At 30.2% G+C, this 22,663-nt stretch overlaps 5 protein-coding genes across 5 annotated transcripts; 3 read left to right on the top strand and 2 right to left on the bottom strand.

The window, feature by feature from the left end:
- Positions 1 to 6,232: 6,232 nt before the first annotated feature.
- LOC125065734 (28S ribosomal protein S7, mitochondrial) lies at positions 6,233 to 7,887 on the bottom strand. The gene is made up of 4 exons (XM_047673521.1): positions 7,626 to 7,887; positions 7,333 to 7,527; positions 6,761 to 6,995; positions 6,233 to 6,653 (listed from the first exon to the last, which is right to left on the bottom strand). Exons 1-4 carry the CDS (start codon positions 7,697 to 7,699, stop codon positions 6,435 to 6,437), a joined length of 723 nt encoding a protein of 240 aa, XP_047529477.1. The 5' UTR covers positions 7,700 to 7,887; the 3' UTR covers positions 6,233 to 6,434.
- Positions 7,888 to 8,496: 609 nt separating this feature from the next.
- On the top strand, positions 8,497 to 10,220 carry LOC125065750 (DNA-directed RNA polymerase I subunit RPA43). Its single transcript, XM_047673547.1, has 4 exons — positions 8,497 to 8,757; positions 9,067 to 9,258; positions 9,584 to 9,736; positions 9,815 to 10,220. The coding sequence occupies exons 1-4, from the start codon at positions 8,579 to 8,581 to the stop codon at positions 10,116 to 10,118; spliced, it is 828 nt and encodes a 275-aa protein (XP_047529503.1). The 5' UTR covers positions 8,497 to 8,578; the 3' UTR covers positions 10,119 to 10,220.
- Positions 10,221 to 13,171: 2,951 nt separating this feature from the next.
- LOC125065858 (dual specificity mitogen-activated protein kinase kinase 4-like) lies at positions 13,172 to 17,821 on the top strand. Its single transcript, XM_047673706.1, has 8 exons — positions 13,172 to 13,413; positions 13,492 to 13,684; positions 14,167 to 14,319; positions 15,088 to 15,232; positions 15,317 to 15,486; positions 15,556 to 15,685; positions 15,771 to 15,991; positions 16,736 to 17,821. The coding sequence occupies exons 1-8, from the start codon at positions 13,380 to 13,382 to the stop codon at positions 16,917 to 16,919; spliced, it is 1,230 nt and encodes a 409-aa protein (XP_047529662.1). The 5' UTR covers positions 13,172 to 13,379; the 3' UTR covers positions 16,920 to 17,821.
- A 28-nt stretch (positions 17,822 to 17,849) lies between these two features.
- Positions 17,850 to 19,335, bottom strand: LOC125065857. The gene is made up of 2 exons (XM_047673705.1): positions 19,005 to 19,335; positions 17,850 to 18,208 (listed from the first exon to the last, which is right to left on the bottom strand). Exons 1-2 carry the CDS (start codon positions 19,282 to 19,284, stop codon positions 17,913 to 17,915), a joined length of 576 nt encoding a protein of 191 aa, XP_047529661.1. The 5' UTR covers positions 19,285 to 19,335; the 3' UTR covers positions 17,850 to 17,912.
- Positions 19,336 to 19,707: 372 nt separating this feature from the next.
- On the top strand, positions 19,708 to 22,486 carry LOC125065969 (transducin beta-like protein 3). The gene is made up of 2 exons (XM_047673834.1): positions 19,708 to 19,845; positions 20,104 to 22,486. Exons 1-2 carry the CDS (start codon positions 19,823 to 19,825, stop codon positions 22,472 to 22,474), a joined length of 2,394 nt encoding a protein of 797 aa, XP_047529790.1. The 5' UTR covers positions 19,708 to 19,822; the 3' UTR covers positions 22,475 to 22,486.
- Positions 22,487 to 22,663: the final 177 nt, after the last annotated feature.

The following is a 22,663-nucleotide window of genomic DNA, read 5'->3' as shown; positions in this document are numbered from 1 at the left end:
CTCTGGTGGCAAAGGTGGCGCCCTTAATCACCTCCTCACTAATCCAAACGGCAGCGCGTGACCATTCCAGCTGCTTTCCTCAGGGCCGTCTGAAACAAGACACGCGAAGTCCCCACCACATGCGTCTATAGCTGGAGTCACGCCGGCATCCATCATCTAATATTGCCTACTGGCGTACTGTAAAATATAATAGGTACTCAAGACAATGAAATTTACAATTTTTTCAATTGTTTTATATATTCCTAACAGTTAAACTTCCTTAAAATGTACATTGTTGTAACGAGTCTTGCAATTATTTTAGACTTCTAATACAAAAAAATAGCTAGTATATAGTCAAAGAGGCGATTTGAATTGAAGCATTGAATAAGCCTTTGGTGTTTATTTAAATATTTATTCAAACTTCTTTTTTTGCTTTAAAAAAATAGTGTACGTTCAATTTTGCAATAGATTTACTGTAGGTATATCTGCCAAACTGAAGAGATATACAGTGATATATGTTCAAATATTATTGGTATTATTTGTATTCAAATACTTTCGTAAATAACACTCCGTGATCCTAGTACTGGATAATAATCAGATCCTCTGAAAGATGTCTAATCAGTTCTTCATCTACTTTAAAGTTAGAACATATAACCATTAAACTAATTTACTGCTATGTTTTATAGACCCACCGAAATATAAATTATAAAAATTAATAATAAATTGCTATATTGTTTAAAAAGTTATGCTTTATAATGTGTATAATGCTAATCGTCCCAATGGACGATTACAACTCATTTTTATGGATAAAACAGTTATATATAAATTACCCTGAATTATGTTTTTTTAACAAGTAATTAATAAATTTTAAAAAAACAATAGGACTGTTACAACAGCTCCTATGAAATCTTTTTAATAGAATCTGTTAGACTTTTGTTTAAGTAACTAATAAATACTTGGCTCATAATTCCTTTAAAATTCGGCTAATCTGGCAAAAACGCTCTTAATACCGTAATGTTAGCTTTTCGTTTCGTGAAACAAAAACGTTTTGTGCTCTACACAATCAAATAATTTGGATAAATCACAAAACACACAAATAGCATTCTGTGATTTCTCCCATGCATCGTACAGGTATAGGTATGTGTAATTAGTTTTGCCACTTCAACATCAGTTGTAGTGTAATAGTATTTATACTAAAGTGAACTAGTAGTTGATTTAACATAATTGTTTCAAATATTTTATTCAACGACAGAAGTATATAAACAGGCCTATAATTCCAAGTATCGCTGTTGTCTCCACTCTTAAAAAATAGTAATAGCTTACTACTTTTTAATAAATCAGGAAATGCATCCGAGCACTTGTTAAAAATTAAGACTATATACAGAGCTACATTATAAATAAAAGGTACTATGCACAGAAAGACTCTATAGGTCTTTATTTCATTTATCATTGAAAATTTTTTTTGAAAATTTATCATTGTTTTTCGTGGCACCGACTCGGATTTCTTGGATATTTTTAAATTGGTTATAAAAAAGATTTTCGTTGAGACGATATGTTAATGATAACCTGTATCAAAATAACCTCCTGATTAATTATTTGTATTATAAATTTAATATTCATTTATGTACTTACTAGATAAAACGTGATAATAATTTTAAAGACGGTTTTGTTATTCATTAATTGTTGTTCATAATGAATCATCGGTAGATAAAACTAAAATTCAAATGCTGACGATTAGCCTATTCTCTTTCTATACTAAGTGTAAAAGTGCTTTAGAATTTTGCATTATCCACATAACACATATTTATTGTGGGTACTATTAACAAACCTTGCAAGCTTAAATTAATCCTGTACACGAAAAACATTAATCTACAATAAATTAATAAATTTGATCGGGGCCGTGGCGTATAAGATCAGATTATAACCGGAAATTCTATACCATTAACGGCTGTAACAGCTCGTTAAGTTTTGAATAGACCTAACTGGTGTTTAACTTACATAATTTATATTCCAAAATAAAACATTATAATATGCATAGTTATGTAGATTAAGTAATATTATTTGATGCAATAATTAAATAGCGTGGATCAAAGGTTGCAGAGGGATAAGATAACCCTTTTCTGAGGAAATCCCTCTTTCTCCTATGCTGTCCTCCACCGATTAGACTAAAGGATGGGCCGCTGATATGATCGATCTTCACCCTCGATCAGTGTTTTATTGGGTGGTGGTATTGTTTTACGTTTTATTGGGTACGAAACTCACATAACTCCTTTCCCGCGCAGGGCTCCGGGTGCCTATGTGAAGATTTCGGCTGCCTAAAATCGAAAGAGTATCATCTACATCAGGACAGATTTTTTTTATGATAGTGCGGTAATACAAGTAATCTACTACCAAGAAAAGATTCACTACACGGATTATAATATATTGAATCGCACACTAAGAAGTCATACGTAGTAAAAAAAGGAAATAGATAAAATTGTTTTATAATTATGTTATGATAAAACTATATTGATAAAAAACATTGTTTTTTTAGAATATGAAGTATCTACAAAAAAGTATAAATGATTACTTTGACTTTTATTACGATCGACAAAATCATACATTACCTCTTTAAAATATATAAATTTATCAAATTAGTACATTAGTATTTACGCAACGTATTTTTTTTTTGTTTTACGATAATTACCATCAACCAAAGTAATACATATTTGCAATTTAGTTAAGCTGTAGGTATAAAGTGCCCGCTATTTTTACATCAAATAAAATGTTTTCAGCGACCAATGATAGTGCGTCGGCAAAAAGACATACTGTAATACTTGCTTCTGCCCGCGACTTCGTCCGCGTAGATTTCGGATTTGTGACAGGATTGCGTATCTCAAACGGAAATCAAAATAACCCATAAATATTCAAAATCATTTTTTTTTTTAATAAATAGAAGATGATTTTTTTAAACTTTACGAAAATTATGAAAACTTTATAACACTATACAGATCATGGATGTGATGTAAATAGTTATATTATGACTTGATTTTTGATTTTTGATTTTGTAAACTTATTTACCGACAATATTTTTCTATACATATAATTAAAATGTAAATTGACCGAATCTGTAGGTGTACATTGAATATTTTTTGAAAATTCAAAGCTTATTATATTTTTATACATTTAATAGCGGTCGCCCGCGATACCGCCCGCGTGGATATCGGTTACCGCGGCAAAAAGCCTACCCATGAAAGACACGGTCAGCAAAATGATTCCCAGATTAATTCACAGACACCGACACTAGCATCGACGACGCTGTCATTATCCGTAGGCTGCATACATTGTATTTATGTGGATGTTAAAGTTGTTAATGATGAAAATATTTAAATGTAATTAATACTAAGTTTTCACTTCTGCCGGCAGTCCCGGAGTGCAACCCGTTGTTTTAGAATAGATAACTAAACAACATTGACGTTAAATTATTTTCAGGTAACAAAATATACTGATGGTCGGGAGCCCCAACCCGTGATAGGACAACGTAAAGTTGCGCATGCGTAAAAAATTCTTTTCATAAATCAATTCCTAATTTAAATGTTTGGCCCTGGGATTTTTTTATCGTTAGTGAGTGAAGAATTTTTACTGGAAATTGGAGCCTTTTGAAGGGTATAGGCAAATCAGTAGGAATCATGGATATTCTTGGTATATGAGCTAATTCACCAGCTGCAGGACCGGTGATAAAAATCTTCGCTACTATTAAATTATCTTTTAGCTCCTTTATTAGAAGTCTCGTGTTGTAAATTTCTGAGAAGCATTATCGGCGTGCCAAGTTTTAACGATGTTTATGAGATGGTAGTCCAGCGGGGTTCAGAGAATTTAAAAATTCCTGGGTGCACTGGGTTCTCGATGTTAGTGACGGTGTCTATGGATTTATACTTAACTTCACCCGGTACTTTCTGCATAATTAAATTGTTTATTTCCTTGACTGTTTCATTCCTGGGAGTAATTATTTTGTTAAGGATTAATAGCATGAGTAAAATAAATGCGTTTAAATGTAGTCCAAAAAAATTCAACAGTTTAAAATAAAAAAATGGTTGTTGTGCCTCACTCGACATAGATGGGTATAGTGTGTCGCGGAGTTTTTTGTAGATATTTATAAAATCTACAATTAATTTGAACATTTTATGGTTCTATCTTTTATAGTTTAGGCAGCGTACGCAAAATAAGTACCTTTTTTGGTTGTTTTTTACACCTTGTGTCCGAAAAACCCAAATATTTTATGGAACCTTATTTTCTCCAAAATAAAATTTAATGTAGCGTCGATAATGTAGCTTTTGAATGGTGAAAGAATTTTTTAAATTGGTCCAGTAGTTTTTGAGCCTATTCATTACAACCAAACAAAGTTTTCCTTTTTATAATATTAAGTATAGATTTTGTTACTGTCTAACTACGCCAAGGCAAATACAAGTATTACCTATAATCAAAACAATAATAGGCGCAAAGTTTGGAACAAATAAGTTTGGTTATTTTATAATATTACTAATATATAATATTATTGTATTCTTTTCAAATTCCGAAAGTAGTCGTGACAATTGGTGGGTCATGTTTGCGTTCGACTCACTCCTTTATCGCAGGACGATTGCCCCACGAGTGCACCACTAGCTCCCAGGATTCCCAGCCTCTCCGACCACCTACAAAAGAGGTTTTCGCGTGCCATTTCCCGCGACTGCCAAACCTCACGAGGCTGGGGCCTGTTCTCATCTGCTCTTGCTGCTCTTCTTGCAATATATGAATCGGCAAAGTTAAAAATGTCTGCGGAATTTTATTATACAATGGAAACCTTGCCCCAAGAAGGATTTATTGACTTGGCGGAGTCGGAAACTTGTCGTTATAAGCTTATCCTTACTTCTCGTGCACATAAAATGATTATCACTGATTCTATCAAAGTGTTGTAATTATATTGTGACGCAACAGTGAGTATTCCTACTTTGTTAAAAATATCCCAACGGGAGTCTCTAACTCCAAGATTATAAATAGACCGGAAGTGTTTAGAAGAACCATCCCAAAGATGCGAGCAAAACTCAACGCAAGACCGCATCTGCGTTTTGTACAACAGGAGCTGTTGTTCAGGACCTCGAGTTTCCGTTAGGCGGTTTTCATAACAGTCTCGATATAATCCCTTAGATTAAGATCGCAGCTAAGTTCCATACCCAGTACGGCAATTTTGCTGTGTATCACAAGCGTAGTATTACAGAGGGATGGAACCAGGGAAAATGATGACTTTTTCACTATGAAAGCTCATGTCTGCGTCTTGGCATTAAACACGACAAGATTATCAGAGCCCCATTTAGCAATGAGTTCTAACATAATTTCGACTTCAACTAAAGCTACGGGAGTCATGTCCAATCTGCACAATGCGTTGTGCATCCGCTCTTACAGGACTTGGATTCTTTGTTTGGAATTGCTCTCAATGAGTCAATTTTCATTTGTCAATAATGATGAGATCTGAGTTAGAAATGTAGTTTTGGAAAACTACATTTCTAACTCAGACAAATATGGATACCCAAGATACTGATCTCACTAGCAACAGCAGCTGTGCTAGATGTCGGGTTCTTACATTGGGCAAGGCAAACAGAACGCATTTTCTATTTTTAGCATTTAGATTTATTAATTTTTGTATTATTATCATCATAATAAAAAAATTAACCATTATTGGTCCTTGTAGAATGCCAATTCTTAGTATAGATCCATTAAATTTTATTCTATTAATAGACTCCTGTTGAATTTTTTGTCAAATGAGATCAAGAGCTTTACCATTAACACCGTGATTTTTTAGTTTGGACAAAAGCATTTCAAGCTCAATACAACACAATCAAATGCTATCAAATGTATAAATCACACAACACGCCAATCGCACTCTCTGATTACTCCTTAACCCAAGCCCCAAGCCGTAGTAGCCGTAGTCTCGCTAGACTCGAGTTTGACTCAAATTGACCATGCGTATCTTGCAAATCAAGTAGTATTCCAGAAGGATGATCCGAAGCACATATCGATAGTAATAAAGAATTGACTAAATAAGCAAGAGTTTCAAGAGGCAACAGACTTAAGAATTTGGTGTGATGCAGACATAAGTAGATTTAAATATATAAAACTTAACAAACACAGTATAAATTTAATGTTTGATACAACCTTTCCTGATATAATCCAATATTTTTAACATTTTCAACAACAACAATAAAAAATTATAACTTATATTTAAAAATAAATATTTATAAAAGTATCAATTTTTATTTGAATGAATTACATGTTTACTTGAAATCAGGAATATGTAGTAGAGCATATTTCCAGCTGATAATGAATGTAATACTCAGTATCAGTATCAGAATCAGAAAACAAATCAAATTCCAATTTAATGTTTACTTAATTTATATTATTAATCTACAATTTAATTACAACTTTTTAAACAATATCTTAAACTACTGCCATCTGTAATGTGCATATGCTCTGTTAGCTTCACACTGACGATGTATGTCTTGTTTTCTCTTTACAACTTTGCCAGTGTTATTAGCAGCATCAAGAAGTTCCCACGCAAATTGCTCAGGGAAATGTATTGTTCTCTCCTTATCATTTGTAGCTTCTAAAAGCCATTTTATAGCTAAAAAAAGTGATCTCTTTTCTGTTATGGGACCAGGAACCTGCAAAATAAATATAATGCTAAGCAAAAAAATCAAATTAATGAATAAGTTATTATATAGTTATATATCTAAGCAGAAATATATTTTTAAGGAGTTTAATTGTATACCTGATAAGTGATACCTCCTCTTTTTATTGGTAGAAGTTGTAATAATGGTTTTGAATTTTCGACAGCTTTATGTAGAATATCTTTGGGATTGAGTACTACTTTTGCTTTCTCTTCGGGTGTTGTTGCTAAATGATACCTCTCTATTTGTATTCTTTTAATATTTTCAAATGCTTTTTCAACCAGATTACGGGCCAATTTTTTATTGCCCATTTTCATGACATGATTTATAAGTTTACTGAAAACACACAATTATCTTTTTTTTTTCACAAAGATGTCATCATGAGTACATGTACATTTAACCTATTTCCATTTTATATTTGGTAGAAATTCAGCAACAAAAACTTTTTAACATTTCTTTATAAATAAATAGATGATATGACATATCATATTTCATATTAAATTAAATTATGATATTTCATGTTCAAAAGTTTTAATTTATGTTTAAAAGTTTATATTTAAGATGAGACTAATGTGTATCAGAATCTATATACAGTGGAGTAGCTCAAATATAAACTACATTTAATAGCAAATATCTATATTTTATTTTTATTAACAATAGTATATCAACTCACCTAACAAGGGGATCGTGGTAGACTGAAGATGTCTCATAAGCCGCAGGTGGTTTTACGGGTAAAGCAGCTAGTTTCGTTAATTCATTACTCTCAATCAGTTTAGCTTGGTCCTCTTTCCTAAATATTGGATTTTGAAAGTAGTCAGGAAAACTAGTCGGCCTAGGATAAAATCTGTACTGCATTAAAGTAGACCATCTGTAACACATTAGAAAACCAATCAGTATAGAAAAAGATTAAAAGATGTAAATATATTGAAATGAAATCTTTTAGGTTACTAAATATGGAATACTTACAAATTAGATCTTGGACTTTGAGTTTGAAAAACACATTTTGCTATTGGCCCTACTTTATATCTGAAATTGCTCATTTTGTAATTTATAAATTACGTGCTATTATTTAAAAGTTATTATTTGAATGTAAAATAAAAACAAAACTACAGAATCCAGATTATCTCAATCAATTCCCATTCGTTGTTATAAACGTCACGACAATTTCTTTTAATCTGTTGTTTATAGGTATTAGGTAGTAGGAACCTCGTCAATAAATTTAACATTACATAACTTGTATTTTTTTTTGAACAATTAAATTTACTATTTATTGCTATTTCAATTTGAAGGTTCTGAAAGGCTCAAAAGTCCTGAAAAGACATTCCCAAATACTCTACCTAACAACTGAATACATATACATATATGTAATTCTTGAATATATAGTTCTCTTGCACATTGTATGTTTAAAATTAATTAAATCTTTAATATATTTTTTTCTTTTTTTTCTGCGCTTAAAATCTTCAAGGAACGTAACATATAATAATTTTATTTACATGTTTGTCAACGATAATTAAAAATATATTATCGTATATTATAATTATTATAGAATGAATATAATTATAAGTCTTTTTGGTTATGGTAGTAGTTCAATTATACATAATTGAAGTAATTACTAAAATAAATATTTTTTGAAAGACATAATAAATCGAGGAGTGGTGAAAAACTTCTAACTAACTTCTAACTTCTTAGATCCATTCAGGCTGTCTAGCTCTAATAGAATCAATCTATCTAAATTCTTTCGGCAATATAATTTAATTTATTAATTAGGCTATAAATACTAGTATCCAGAGCCGTAAAATAAATTAAAAAAAAAAAAAACAAAATCACATTATTTTCGATCTGTCATAATTCCAAATGTTATTTACTTTTATTGAATTTCTAAATAAAATGAACTTAAATTTGATAATGCGATTTTAAAAATGTCAACCATAATAAAGTTTGACCTAAAGGAACTTAGAAAGTTAGCCAGTGACAAAAATTCTTGTATCATTGAAAAAAAAGTGACGCAAAACCTAGCATTACAACCATGGTGTCTCGGAAATCTTACAGATTCTATTAAAAATTTATTAGATTATAAAATAGGCAAATTCGATAAAGAGTAAGTAAAGATCCCTAGAGAAATTATTTTTTTCAAGCACTAGTTACGACATTGCTAACGGTATAAACCTCTTATACACAATTGTTTTCGTGCGTGGTATATATTCATTATTTAATAAGTAACGATTCTATCGTTACTTTAAGTGTTTGTAAATATATAACAATTTCTTAAGAAATCGTTTAAAACGTTACTAACTTACCCAGTAAGATTTTGAGTCTGTACCTAGTCAATACAATTTTTTTTCTTTATTATATTGGCTTTAGTTTTTTGTTTCAAGTAAGCATACGATAAATAATTTTGTATTTACAGATTTGATGGGATTCTTTTGAGTTACAAGAATCTTCGAGTTTTACAAAATGTAGGTGCAATACATAATGATAATGCCGACATCCATTTTCAAGTACAGGCTGACTATTTTATATTTCGTCCATATGTGGGCGCGACACTTAAAGGCATTGTTAATAAAAAGAGTACAACACACCTCGGTATACTCATCCATAGGTAATAGATTCTTTGTACAGCTAGCAGTGGATATAATTATAATCAAAATTATTTAAGTATAGTTATATCATATTAAATACAGATTGAATATAGATATAAATAAACCTAAAATTTACAGGTTCTTATTTTGCTACTTTATGCAAGACAAATTGTTATTGATTAATATGTTTTTAATTCTAATGTCACAATATTCCACTTAATTACTTATATCCACTTCAATTTGAGTTCTAATAACAACTTTGCCGACATTCAAAATGGCAATTCAAATCCTAATATGTCCATTCTTACTTATATTCAAACATAAAATTTAATTGATTACTTTTAGAGTTTTTAATGTAGTCATTCCAAGACCTACAGAAGAACCTGGTTATAACTGGATTGGTAATAATATTAATGAAGGGCAAGAAGTACTGTTTCAAATAGTTGTATTAGATCTCTACGGAGCTTTACCATATATTCGAGGAAAATTAGATGAAAGGTAATATTGAAATAGCATGAAGATAGATATACAATCTTGTTTGGTGTTAATTTTATCATATTAAAAATTTTATTTTAGGTGGATCAAAGTAGGTCTAGATGGAGAGGATGAAGCAATTGAAGCGAAATCAGCCAACTCAATAAATGTTTCATATATTAATTTTGACAAAACAAAACCAAATCAAAAACAAGATGTGGACAAGAAACCTACCTCATCATCAAAAAAGAAATCAAGAACTAGCAATATAACAAAAGACTGCAATGAACAAGTTAATGATGAAATTTTAAATCATATATCTGAAAAGAACAAAAGTAAAAGACACAAAGCACATGATATGGAAGTTAAACAATCAATAACAAAGAAAATTAAGAAGATTGGGTAGAAAATTGAATATCTTATCACATCATTTGCCTTAATTATATTTTACAATTGTGTTTTTTACTTATATTAAATACCATAATAGAATGTTGACTATGAATTTTGACATAGGATTTTATTTTTAATAATATACATATTTCACAATAACAATAGTCTATATTGGTGAAGTGTTCTATTTCCTGGCAGTTTGATTGATATTCCCCAATATAAAGGTACTTCATGATGCTGAATATTTGCCACAAGTCATGATATGGCAAGCCTTTATCAGTCACGTGTAGATCGGGTTACAGCACAGACACTTCATAACTTGTAAAATTGACGCGATATTACTTAGATTGAAAAACAAAACCTATTAAGGCATAAGAGCCGAGATGGCCCAGTGGTTAGAACGCCTTCATCTTAACCGATGATTTCGGGTTCAAACCCAAGCAGGCACAATTCTGCCACATGTGTATTCCGCCAACCCGCATTGGAGCAGCGTCGTGGAATATGCTCCAAAACCTTCTCCTCAAAGGGAGAGGAAGCCTTTAGCCCAGCAGTGGAAAAATTTACAGGTTGCTAATGCTAATAATGCTAAAATTAAGGCATAAGTATTACGATTGTTATTTTAACAATGTTGGTATTTAAAAATATATATATAATAAAAAAGTTATTTACTCGCAAGATTGAGATAATTTACTCACGCAGTTGATATTTACTTGCGCATAATTTTCGCATAAGAACATGATCGTAATGAATAAACAATACACCATCTCGGTACCTACCTTTCAGGAAACGGATATACATCCGATTACATATATTTATTTTTGTTTATGAAAAATCAAATCAATGTATTTTATTTAACTAAACTTTATAATGAAGCATTTTTGAAATGTCAATATTTCAACTCTACCGCCGTTTCGGAAAGTATCCTCTGACCTCTAGCGAAAATAAACGCTTAGAAACTCAAATAGTTCTAACTCTTTAAGAAAAAAGAAAAAGATTGATTCACATTTTTTTAATCAGTACCCAGTACTGTACAGTAGAACTGTACAGTACAGGGTACCCGAGTCTATATCCAGGCGTTTTATCCAAATAGTATTCTTTCAAGATTTATTGATTAAATTAATCTTAAGTATTATTTTAATGAATAATAAGATTCATTGATTTATTTAAAATCTATACCGAGATGTTCTTCATAATTTTCTTTTTTGTAATTAAGACTTGAACTCGTAAGGGTGAAGTTCTTTTATCGATGATAATGATAAAGGAACGGCCGGAATTGACACTTCTGTTCCTGATACAGCAGTGTTTCCATGAACTAGTGATGGAAATTAGTTGATGCTATAGAAATACTTTTATAACCACAGCGACTACTTAAATCCGCAATGCTTAAAAATCGAAAATTAATAAAGCTAACCGAGCTTCCAGTACCTACTAGTTAACGCGTGAGTGCGAATTCCTTTTATATAGGCAGAAAAGCCTGTCTTTCTTAAAGAGATTGGAAAAGCAGCCACAACGCATGCATATGATTCAAATTGTTTCATCAAATATTTTACTACGACAAACATTAGCGAAATGGTCTTTCCACACATTTGGCAAGTTACATCTAGTGTAATAATATTTTGTTCACATATGAACGCGATCACCGCCTCGAGTAAATGTCTCAAAAGAGAGAGGAGGCCTTTGACCAGCAGTGGGACGTTAATAGGCTGCTACTTTTTTTTACTGCTTGAAGAACTCTTTTTCTACCATATTCAGATGATTCTGCTTTTACATAAATAGTATCTTGAAGTTTATTATATATTATACTGTTTAGGATTAACTTCAGCTATCTCTAGAGACAAGGTTTGATTGTGTCATCGAGTGATATATTTAAATAGAGGTTGTCTTATTTTTTAAAGATTGAATTCCAAAATGAAATGCATCGCGTGTACTATCATTACATTCATTTCATTCGTATCTGCATCAACATATTTAAAATAACATTATATTGCTAATTGTTTTAAAACCTGTAAAAAAATGTCTCATCGACTCTGCAATTAGCTGTTTCCTTGTTGCTAAATGTGTCTGGCAAAAATAATATTTTTATGTTTTTATAAAAAGGAGTATAGTTGTGGCTATTTCGTACGTAGAACTTTCGCTGGTATGTATGGTATTTTTGGAATATTCGATGATACACGGCTTATCAGTATTTTTTTTTATGAATTTTCTTTTAAGAAATGTAGGTATACCTTTTCAGATATGTGTGAAAAATTATAAATAAAAAGCTTTCGAGTGATCTTTCTCAATGTTTCGCTGCGGAACGGATAAAAACCTACCAAGTTTATCGCTTTCTATTAATGAAAAACGTATCAAAATCCATCGAGGGACTTAATAGACAAAAGTGTGATACAGACAGAAATAGAAAGCGACTTTGTTTTATATTATGTTTGTGTATATAGTAATAAAATGGAAAAGGTTTAATAATCATGATACGAATATCGACATTTTATATCGTACTTATATTTTAACGGACTAATAAGAAACAAAAGTGGATTATTGTTGGCCAACTATAATAGTGAGGCATACAGTATCATAGACATACAACAATGTAGCTTTCTTAATTAATAAGAACTTTTAAAATTGGTTAAAAATAAATTAAGTTCAGCTGCTATAAACAGTGAAATATTTTCACTTTATAATATTAATATAGATGTAAATAAAAAGCAAGGAGGCTAAATATCACTACAGGCATATTGCGTCACAACAATATTACAACGTTTTAACGTTTTCTCTACTCATGTACACTGAAATATCTTATTAATATTTATTCTTTAAATACGATTATTATAATAATAAGTATGTATTAATTTGGTAAATATTATTTATAACTGCATAATTAATAAAAAAAAATGTTATGAGTTTATATTTGAATACCTAGTACCTACACGCTTACAAATAGCTCGAACTCGCGTATAAACTTTCGAACTTTAAGACGAATTATAATGTTAGAGTCTAGTTATTAAACGTAAAATGCATTCTATCATAATTAATAGCCGATGCTCAATGGCAACACTGACTGCAAATTGTCAAATCCTACCGTGTGTTGTGCTGTTGTGTACTGTGTGTGATTATGTTATTGAAAATCCTTAGCATCTACGATGCATAATCTGAAAGAGACATCTTATCGTTTCTTGTTATGAAAACATATTTTTATTGTTATTTTCTAATGGAGAATTTAGTACTAAATACTTAAATAAAAGGAGCGAATACCTTGCTGATTACTTCGCCTTAATCGTTAAAAATGTCGAAGAATGGCGAAGTGTCGTCAAATCAAGGTAAAAACCAAATGATAAAACATTGTTGATGAATAGGAATGTGAAATTATTACTAAGACTTTTCTAATTATGTTTCAGGTCCAAGTAGGCCAAATATGCCGAAACCTGATCTGAGCTTATTTGGTACAGAGAAACGTAAAATATTAAATCTTCAGCTCGGTGGGCCATCAAGTGATACTGCTGCATTTATGCCTTTTACTTCTAATTCGTCGACGCAAAAAGCACGTATACCATCACGAACAATTCGAGATGTGTTACCAGAAAATGCAAGGTATAGTTGGTTTTTGATTCAAATCTGTTCACATAAAAACTATAAAATACATAAATAAAAAATAGACGTCTTCTTACGAATGATAATAATCATATTATGCTTTTTATGTTTTGTATTATATAGGAATCATTTATTATTTATTGAAAAATAGTACTACATTTACTGACAAGACTTAATAATTATCTGCCTTATATTATTATCAACCTTAATCTTTTAGTATTCTTATAGATTAAAAGCTTTAAAATGAATGAAACATATTTTTCTTTGGATCTAATTATATTGATATTGTATAAATCAATTTCACATAGAGATTTTAGGTTTAATATCTTTAAGCTGCTGAACAGAGTTCAAACATTGCCCACTAACTCGAGTTTAGCTGGAGATTGATTATCTTCAATCGTTAATGATATATTTGGAGAGTCCAAATATATAATTAATGATTGAATTATTACATTATTTAAATAAGAATATTTTATTTTCAGAGATAGATGTAGGATTTATCCATCAATGCAATCGTCAGGAAAATTACAATTATCTGCTACTGACATATATGACTTTACATCAGATGATTTGCAAGATCTTGGTGAAATAGGCAGAGGGGCATTTGGAGCAGTCAACAAAATGGTACACAGAAAGTAAGCCATACAAAATTAATGATTATTTTTAAAATAAATGATATTGTTTAAAAACTAACTGTAGCAAAGGTACAATAATGAATCAAAAATTTTAAAATATAATATCTACACCCTATTCCCATAATAAACAAAACTAAGGAGCAATATTAAACTAAACTTAGTTTTATTCTTCTAATTACTTATTTAAACACAACCATTTGAACACAACTTGAAAAAGGCAATTTTTATATCACCAGCAAGAAAAAGGCAATTTTTTCACATATCCATAATTAATACCATTTTTTAGGTCTCAACCTATTGTTTACTCAACTAAGGTAATATTATTACCTTAGTTTTTGTTTTTACTCTTCCTGTGATTGAAATCTATACTAATATTATAAATGTGAAAGTAACTCTGTTACCTCTTCACACTTAAACTGCTAAACTGGTTTAGATGAATTTTGGTATGTAGATAAGTTGAGTCCTGGGGAAGGACATAGGCTATCCATTTTTAATTCCCCCCTCATGGGGGGTACAAGTGGGTGATGATTTGTGTGCTTTAGGTAAAGTTATATAAATTTCACATGGGTAAAGCTGCAAGGTCAGCTAGTAAATTGTTGTTGTTGTATAAATGTTAAACCAACATATTTTTTACATTGAGTCGATAAGTGTTTACTAAATTGTTATTTCAATTCAGTTCTTTGGTAGTATTCTATGTTAAACTATATAATAAAAATTAAAAATACTAATATCTAGTAGTATGTTATGATAAGTATTCAATTATTTTAGGACCAATAAAGTAATGGCTGTTAAACGCATTCGTTCAACGGTAGATGAAAAGGAACAGAAACAATTACTAATGGATCTGGAAGTAGTAATGAAGAGTAATGAGTGTCTTTACATTGTACAGTTTTATGGAGCACTGTTCAAGGAGGTGCGTCATATGTATATTATCATAAACTTATGTTATAGTAATATATCAATATAACAAATAATTCCTAAGTAACTCATATTACAGGGAGATTGCTGGATTTGTATGGAGTTAATGGATACCTCATTAGACAAATTTTATAAATTCATATGTGAAAGGATGCAAACACGAATACCTGAAAACATAATGGCTAAAATAACTTTAGCAACTGTCAAAGCGTTAAATTATTTGAAGGAAAAATTAAAAATAATTCATAGGTAAGTATTATATTAAAAGATGAATATCATATATTTTGTATATATAATTAATATTTTTTAAATGAACAGGGATGTCAAGCCTTCAAACATATTGTTGGACAGACGAGGCAATATAAAGCTATGTGACTTTGGTATATCTGGTAAGCTTGTTGATTCAATAGCGCGAACACGAGATGCAGGCTGTAGACCTTATATGGCAGTAAGTTAATAAATTTCTTCATTTTTGATAGATGATTCAAAAAAATATTGCCACTTATTGTAATTCATACAATTGTACCTTTTAGCCTGAAAGAATTGATCCAGGACGTGCTAGAGGTTATGATGTCAGATCAGATGTTTGGTCACTCGGTATAACATTGATGGAGGTGGCTACGGGATCATTCCCCTATCCTCGATGGGGATCAGTTTTTGAACAGCTACAACAAGTGGTTCAAGGAGACCCACCTCGTCTGACTAACAAAAATAACATATTTTCAAACAATTTTGTCAATTTTGTTAATACTTGGTATGTTGAATTTTCTTTTATATTATTTTGTAAGAAACATGTTTAAGAGTTATAACACTTTTTCAATAATATTTTTATTTCCATTTAACTTTATGTATGATAAAATATTAGACCTTTCCAAAAATGGGCTGAGGTTTCGGCCGCAGCCATAAGTGGCGGTTATTGACCTTTGGTCTGAAACCAAGAATAACAAAAAACTATTTGTCTGATTTTTAAAACTTATGTAGTAGTGAAGTACTTATTTGCTGATAGATATCAATGGATATAATAAATATTATGGATTTTTTATTAAATGAATTTTCAACTTTCGTTAATAAATAACTATTTTTAAACTCATAATATATATATTATTATACTAATTACATTAATTGACACTTTATTTTTCGCATTGTCAAATAGCCTATTCTACAAAATCTGTTAGTTTCACCTAATCTGAGACTTATGCTGTATAAACATTGCGTTAACAACATTAAAACTTTGCTTAAGGAGACAGATTGTGTGTTTCAAATTATGACTAATAATAAATTACTCACAATGATATAATTGTACAAAAAATTTTGATTGATAATATATATATTTGCAATAAGCAAATATATATGCTTTACTTATTCCAAGATCATTATGGATATTGGAATTCTATCTATCTAGATTTATTTTATGCTCTACAGCATAATACTAATACTAATAGCCTTTTTTAGTATATTTCACTTACTACAATTTATATTATATTATCTTTGTTTACAGCCTCATTAAAGAAGAAACGCAAAGACCGAAATACAATAGATTATTAGAGCATCCATTTATTAAAGGTATTGACCAGAGCAGAGTAGATGTAGCTGCATATGTGTGTGAAATTCTGGATGCTATGGAACGTAATGGTGTCAGTCCTTTTACTACAGACCAACCAGCTCAGGCATGGATAGACTAATATTAAGTTACACCAGTTTCATGTAGAAGTACTTGCAAGTGTAACTTATCGACACCTGGTTTTATGCACTTTCCAATTTCAATCATCACATTTATTACCCACAATTGTTTCTTTTTTAATGAAAACTTTTTCAAATTAGCTTGCCTAATAAATGGTATATAAACCATTATGATAGATGCGAAGTTCAAATTATTGTATATTTTATATAATTTTAAATAATAGTTTATAAATACTATTAGGAAAAGTAGAAAAATTCTCATATAGTATCTGTCTGATAACTTATTTGCACTAATATGAAATATTTCATGTTTAAAGTTGGCAATTTAATTATATGGTCTTACACTTAAACTTCTGGGTTCCCATTTTATAAAGTGATATTTACTGATTTAATTTTAACAAAATGTATGTTTATTGTTTAGTGATTATTTATCATGATGTAATTTTGTTCAACTCCAAAGATATATAATCATTGTTAATTAGTTTACAGCGCATTTCAAACAATGTTTTATTATAATTGTAACAGAATTGTGGAAAAAAATGATCTAATAAATGATATACGTTTTTCTGTTAATTATTATATGTGACTTAATTAAGAAATAACTAAATTGTAAATTGCTTAAAAGGGGACCTAGCATTGTTTTGTGACTGTAAATTATTTTTAGATTGTGTTTGTGAATTGCTTGTAGCTAATAAACAAAATATGTATAGATGTAATTTTGTAATAAATTTGTATATACAGACAGATAATAATTAAACGTAAGTAATTAAATTCATAGCAACCATTTTTATATGGCAGCAACACACCTTATAAATTGTTTGATAATACATGCAATTGATAATTTCAATTTTCATGTAATTTGGCTCACTATAATGAATACTGTTTGGTTAAGAAATAGAATGACTAAAAAAAAATCTGCAGTTTTTTTTAAATATATATTTCTTCAATAACTATTTTAAACTATCATATTAACTACTTTATTAGGTATACATCAGTTACTCCAGTATTTGACCCATTCTCTTTGAATCTCTAACAATGCCAAACTTTACAAATAATTTGTATTTAGTTCCATCAGTGAGTTCTGGTCTGAGATAAATAGCATCCATTGTTCTTGGTTTTAAATCTAAAATTGGGATCCAGTCATTTACATCCACAATTCTATCTATTCTCTTTCCTGAAAATCCTACTGAAGATATTTTGACTAATTTATTATCCTCGCTTAAATATAGTTGACCAATTACATTTTTAAAAGGGAGTGTACCTAATGATAAGACTGCTCCTCCTGTGATACCTGAAAATTTTAATATTTTAGCAAAGTTACCACAAAAACTTACACCACAATAATGCCTTTTTTCTCAAGTCTGTTTTAAGTCAATTCTTTTTAAGTAAAAAATATAATCAGATCATTGTATATATATATATAGCAAGTAATTTTTTTTATTTCTATCTAGATATATATATATTGGACAACATCACATATATTACTTTGATCCCAATGTAAGTTGCTAAAGCACTTGAGTTATGGAAAATCAGAAGTAACCACGGTACCACATACACCTGGGTGTATGTGGTACCATAGTTACTTCTGATATTCCTGAGAGTTGGGTCTGGACCCAAGACTACATAGAAAACTAATGAACTTTTTCTATATTGATTTGGCCGGGAATCGAACCCGGGACCTCAGAGTGGCGTACCCATGAAAACCGGTGTACACACTACTCGACCACGGAGGTCATCAATAATATTTTTATGTCAGTAATATAAAGTTTTCGAAAATAAATTGACTACTACAAACCTATAAGATTTAAATTGGATAATACATATTTTTTATTAAATTAATAGTTACTATTAATTAAAATCAATATTTATCTATATACATATATATATAATAAAATTGTAACTGATAGTATTCTTAAATTTAATTTAATATTATTTTATTAAGATGAAAATGTTGAGTTGTTGTCAATTAGATGAACAGATAGATTTCACAATTAACACAAGAATACTGTAATAATCATAGATTTACGTTGATACAGATGATATGACTATAAGATCGAAATTATACATCAAATGTTTAATATTCTTACCAATATATGAAGCAATAAAAAATGTATTTTCTGAGGCAAAATTTAGAAGTTCCATTAAGCCACTGCTAGGTATTACAATACACGATCCATATAAGTGATATACTTTGAGCCTACTTATTAAAGCAATATATTTAACGAAAGGAAATGAGAAAACCGAATCAAACTTAATTGGTTCTGATTCATTTTTTACTGTAGATGAAAACTTTCGGAATAAACAGGGTAGTCTAGTAAGCGACATAGTGAAATCCCTCGTCGATCTAAAATTTAGTCTTCCAAACATGATTTAGTTAAGACTTAAAAATTAAAATCACAATTGTTATTGTTTAATAAAATAACCTTAGTTATTTATGTCATAATAATATGCGTTCAGAAACAATACATTTCGAACTTCTATTATTTTATTATATTACTATTAATACAAGTGCAAGAAAAATATTTTATGTAAAAATTATTTTATTTATTTAAAATAATGCGTTCAATCCAATGTTGCTTAAAATTGACAATTTATTAATCGTGACAAACTGCTGTGTGTTTGATAATATATTTAATAATGATACGTTGACGATGAATGAAAACATTAAAAACCTGCACGATCAGTGAAAGAAGCCTTGACAAGTTATATTCTGTGGCATTTATTTGTGCCGGGAGGAGACAGATTATTTCAACAAATCATTCATCAATTGTCATATGTACTGATTTTCGTTGTCAAAATGACAGTTTTAAAATACACAGGCAACATGTTATATATTTACATCTGACCCACGTGCTATTAATATTACAATATTATATTAAAATACGATAATAGAGGTGCTATAAATATGACTAGCGCATTAAAAGAAATGTAAGTAAATCTAAATCAGTGGTTTTTTATCGGGTCAGTATTATACATTGTTTAGAAACACATTGGTTCTGTTAATGATATCATTTTCTTGGATTTTCTAAAGAAGTATTTTCAGATTAGCTGAAATTATAATACAGAAACACTCTCAAATATAAAACAAAAGGATTTCGTTTAATTATTTTACGAATTATGTATATAAAAAAAGGAAAAATTATAATATCTAACCTAAATAATTGAGTAATATTAACTATATTGCAGATATGAGAAAACAGGCGAATATGAAGCGTTCTACACCGGCGGTGGTATTCAGTGGACAACTGATGGTGGGCATTTCCTATGCCAGTGTGATGACATTATAAAAGTTATTGATGTAAACACACTGTGTAATACTCTTACAATTGGAGAAACAGCAGACGAAAAAGATGACAGTGATCAGATATATACTTTCCAAATGTCTCATGACAATCAAACTGTTGTAACTGTCCATAAAAGTGGATTGTTAAAACTCTGGGATAGAGAAACGGGACAACAACAAAAAGTATGGCGGTGTGGTCACAAAGGAGCAGTTGCAAAGCTAGCATTTGATTCTAATGATGCCAATATTGCATCAGGTGGAACTGATGGTAATATAAGACTATGGGATATTAATTATCATACTTGTACAAGTAGCTTAAAAGGTGCAATGGGTGTGTTCACTGTTCTTAAATATCACCCAGATATTTCAAAACAACTTATTTTTGGAGCTGCTGATGATACAAAAATAAGATCATGGAACTCTAAATCTGGTAAAGAGGATTTGATTTATACTGGTCATTTTAGCAAAGTAACCTCATTACAATTTACCCCAGATAATGAGTACATGATAAGTTCTGGAAGGGATAGAGTTTTGATTCTTTGGAAACTTGGTGAAAGTAAGCCCGTTAGAGTTTTACCTGTTTATGAAAGTATAGAAGCAACAATACTTATGCCACCTTCTTTTAGAATACCTAATTTTAAAAAGAAATTAGACACTGAAGGAATTTTTGTTGCATGTGCTGGTGAAAAGGGTATTATAAAAATATGGAATATACAAATGAGCTGCCTTATGTTTGAGCAATCCAATAGTCTTGTATCTTCATCTACTGAAGAAGGTGGACTTGCAATCACAAATTTATTATTCAATACAGCAAGAAATATGATATCAGTGGTTACAGCTGACCATAATATTATAGTTCATGACTTGGAAACATTTACATGTATGAAACAGATAATTGGATTTACAGATGAAATATTAGATATTATATTTGTGGGGAAAGATGAGTCACATATTGTTGTAGCTACTAATAGTAGAGATTTGAAGTATTATGAACTGGGAAGCATGGATTGCAAATTATTAAAAGGGCATACAGATATTGTTTTAGCCCTAGCTAACTTTCCTACTAGACCTGATATGTTTGTGTCGTCTAGTAAAGACAATACAGTCAGAATATGGGCTCAAGTAACTAACCAAGAAATAAAATGTTTTGGTGTTGGGGCAAGGCATACTGCCTCCGTAGGCTCTGTGTTCACTTCACAATTATCTGATACATTTTTTACTTCTGTAAGCCAAGATAACTGCTTAAAGATTTGGACAGTTCCAAAAGACCTTGATACTGTTGATCAAAAAATTATACCAAGTCATACTGAATTAGCTCATACCATGGATATCAATTGTGTTGCTGTGTCACCCAATGATAAAATAATAGCTACAGGGTCACAAGACAAAACAGCAAAACTATGGAATGATGAATTGTCTTTGTTAGGAGTATTGAAGGGACATAGGAGAGGCATATGGTGTGTGAGATTTTCACCAGTTGATCAAGTAATTTTAACATCTTCAGCTGACAGTACATTAAAGTTGTGGTCTATAGCAGATTTAAGTTGCTTGAAAACTTTTGAAGGTCATGAAAGTTCCGTTCTTAAAGTAGACTTTTTAAGTAAAGGACAGCAAATTGTGTCAAGTGGAGCAGATGGTCTTCTTAAACTATGGAATATAAAATCTTCTGAATGTAAAATGTCTCTTGATAACCATGATGGAAAGGTCTGGTCCATGGTAGTTAGTAAAAGTGAGGAGCAAATAATAACTGGAGGATCTGATTCAAAACTGGTCACTTTAAAGGATGTATCTGCAGAAAGAAGAGAAAAGTTAGCTAAAGAAAGGGAGGAACAAATTATACAAGAACAAGAATTAATGAATTTACTACATGACAAAAAATTAGTTAAAGCTCTGAAATTAGCCTTGCGTATGGAAAGACCTTTTCATGTATTAAAAATTGTAAATGAAGTTTTAAAATTTGGTCATGAAAAATTAACAGATACTCTGAAAGAAATTAACAATACACAAAAAGAAACTTTGTTAAAATTTGCAGCAGAATGGAATACAAACAATAAAAACTGTCATGCAGCTCAACTTGTTTTTAATATATTAGCACCAGAAATTATATCGGGTAATTTAAAAGTACCATCATTATCCAACTTTATTGAAGGTGCATTGCCTTACACTGAGAGACATTTTGAAAGATTAACTAATTTGTTACAAGACCTCAATTTTATTTCATACACTGTTAATTGTATGCAACCTCATCCTGTCAAAAGTATAGACCAAAATTAAAAGCTAAAATTATTACATAGTTTTATTGAATTATAATTTATAATTTTAATCTCTAGAATTAACAATGTCAATAAACCACTTATCTATGGCGCACGTTTGCTCTGACGCACAAAAAACTGTGTCATTATAACTTATACTTGCGAAATGCAAATTTACGTAGCGTGTGTAAAAGCTCATAAACGATAGATG

This window comes from Vanessa atalanta, chromosome 8 (genome assembly GCF_905147765.1).
Source record: "Vanessa atalanta chromosome 8, ilVanAtal1.2, whole genome shotgun sequence".
In the NCBI taxonomy this organism is placed as follows: domain Eukaryota; kingdom Metazoa; phylum Arthropoda; class Insecta; order Lepidoptera; family Nymphalidae; genus Vanessa; species Vanessa atalanta.
This window is presented reverse-complemented; position numbering and strand designations above follow the sequence as displayed.

What these genes read in the sequence shown, in the direction of transcription:
- LOC125065969 (XM_047673834.1), top strand. Translation starts at nt 19,823, where the DNA reads ATGACTAGCGCATTAAAAGAAAT. An exon ending in ACTAGCGCATTAAAAGAAAT is followed by an intron (nt 19,846 to 20,103) that starts GTAAGTAAATCT and finishes ACTATATTGCAG; the next exon opens with ATATGAGAAAACAGGCGAAT.
- LOC125065857 (XM_047673705.1), bottom strand. Translation starts at nt 19,284, where the DNA reads ATGTTTGGAAGACTAAATTTTAGATCGACGAGGGATTTCACTATGTCG. An exon ending in TTTTATTGCTTCATATATTG is followed by an intron (nt 18,209 to 19,004) that starts GTAAGAATATTA and finishes TAAAATTTTCAG; the next exon opens with GTATCACAGGAGGAGCAGTC.
- LOC125065750 (XM_047673547.1), top strand. Translation starts at nt 8,579, where the DNA reads ATGTCAACCATAATAAAGTTTGACCTAAAGGAACTTAGAAAGTTAGCC. An exon ending in ATAGGCAAATTCGATAAAGA is followed by an intron (nt 8,758 to 9,066) that starts GTAAGTAAAGAT and finishes TTGTATTTACAG; the next exon opens with ATTTGATGGGATTCTTTTGA. An exon ending in CTCGGTATACTCATCCATAG is followed by an intron (nt 9,259 to 9,583) that starts GTAATAGATTCT and finishes GATTACTTTTAG; the next exon opens with AGTTTTTAATGTAGTCATTC.
- LOC125065734 (XM_047673521.1), bottom strand. Translation starts at nt 7,699, where the DNA reads ATGAGCAATTTCAGATATAAAGTAGGGCCAATAGCAAAATGTGTTTTT. An exon ending in TACCACGATCCCCTTGTTAG is followed by an intron (nt 6,996 to 7,332) that starts GTGAGTTGATAT and finishes GTGTGTTTTCAG; the next exon opens with TAAACTTATAAATCATGTCA. An exon ending in GAGGAGGTATCACTTATCAG is followed by an intron (nt 6,654 to 6,760) that starts GTATACAATTAA and finishes TTTATTTTGCAG; the next exon opens with GTTCCTGGTCCCATAACAGA.
- LOC125065858 (XM_047673706.1), top strand. Translation starts at nt 13,380, where the DNA reads ATGTCGAAGAATGGCGAAGTGTCGTCAAATCAAG. An exon ending in ATGGAGCACTGTTCAAGGAG is followed by an intron (nt 15,233 to 15,316) that starts GTGCGTCATATG and finishes CTCATATTACAG; the next exon opens with GGAGATTGCTGGATTTGTAT. An exon ending in AAATTAAAAATAATTCATAG is followed by an intron (nt 15,487 to 15,555) that starts GTAAGTATTATA and finishes TTAAATGAACAG; the next exon opens with GGATGTCAAGCCTTCAAACA.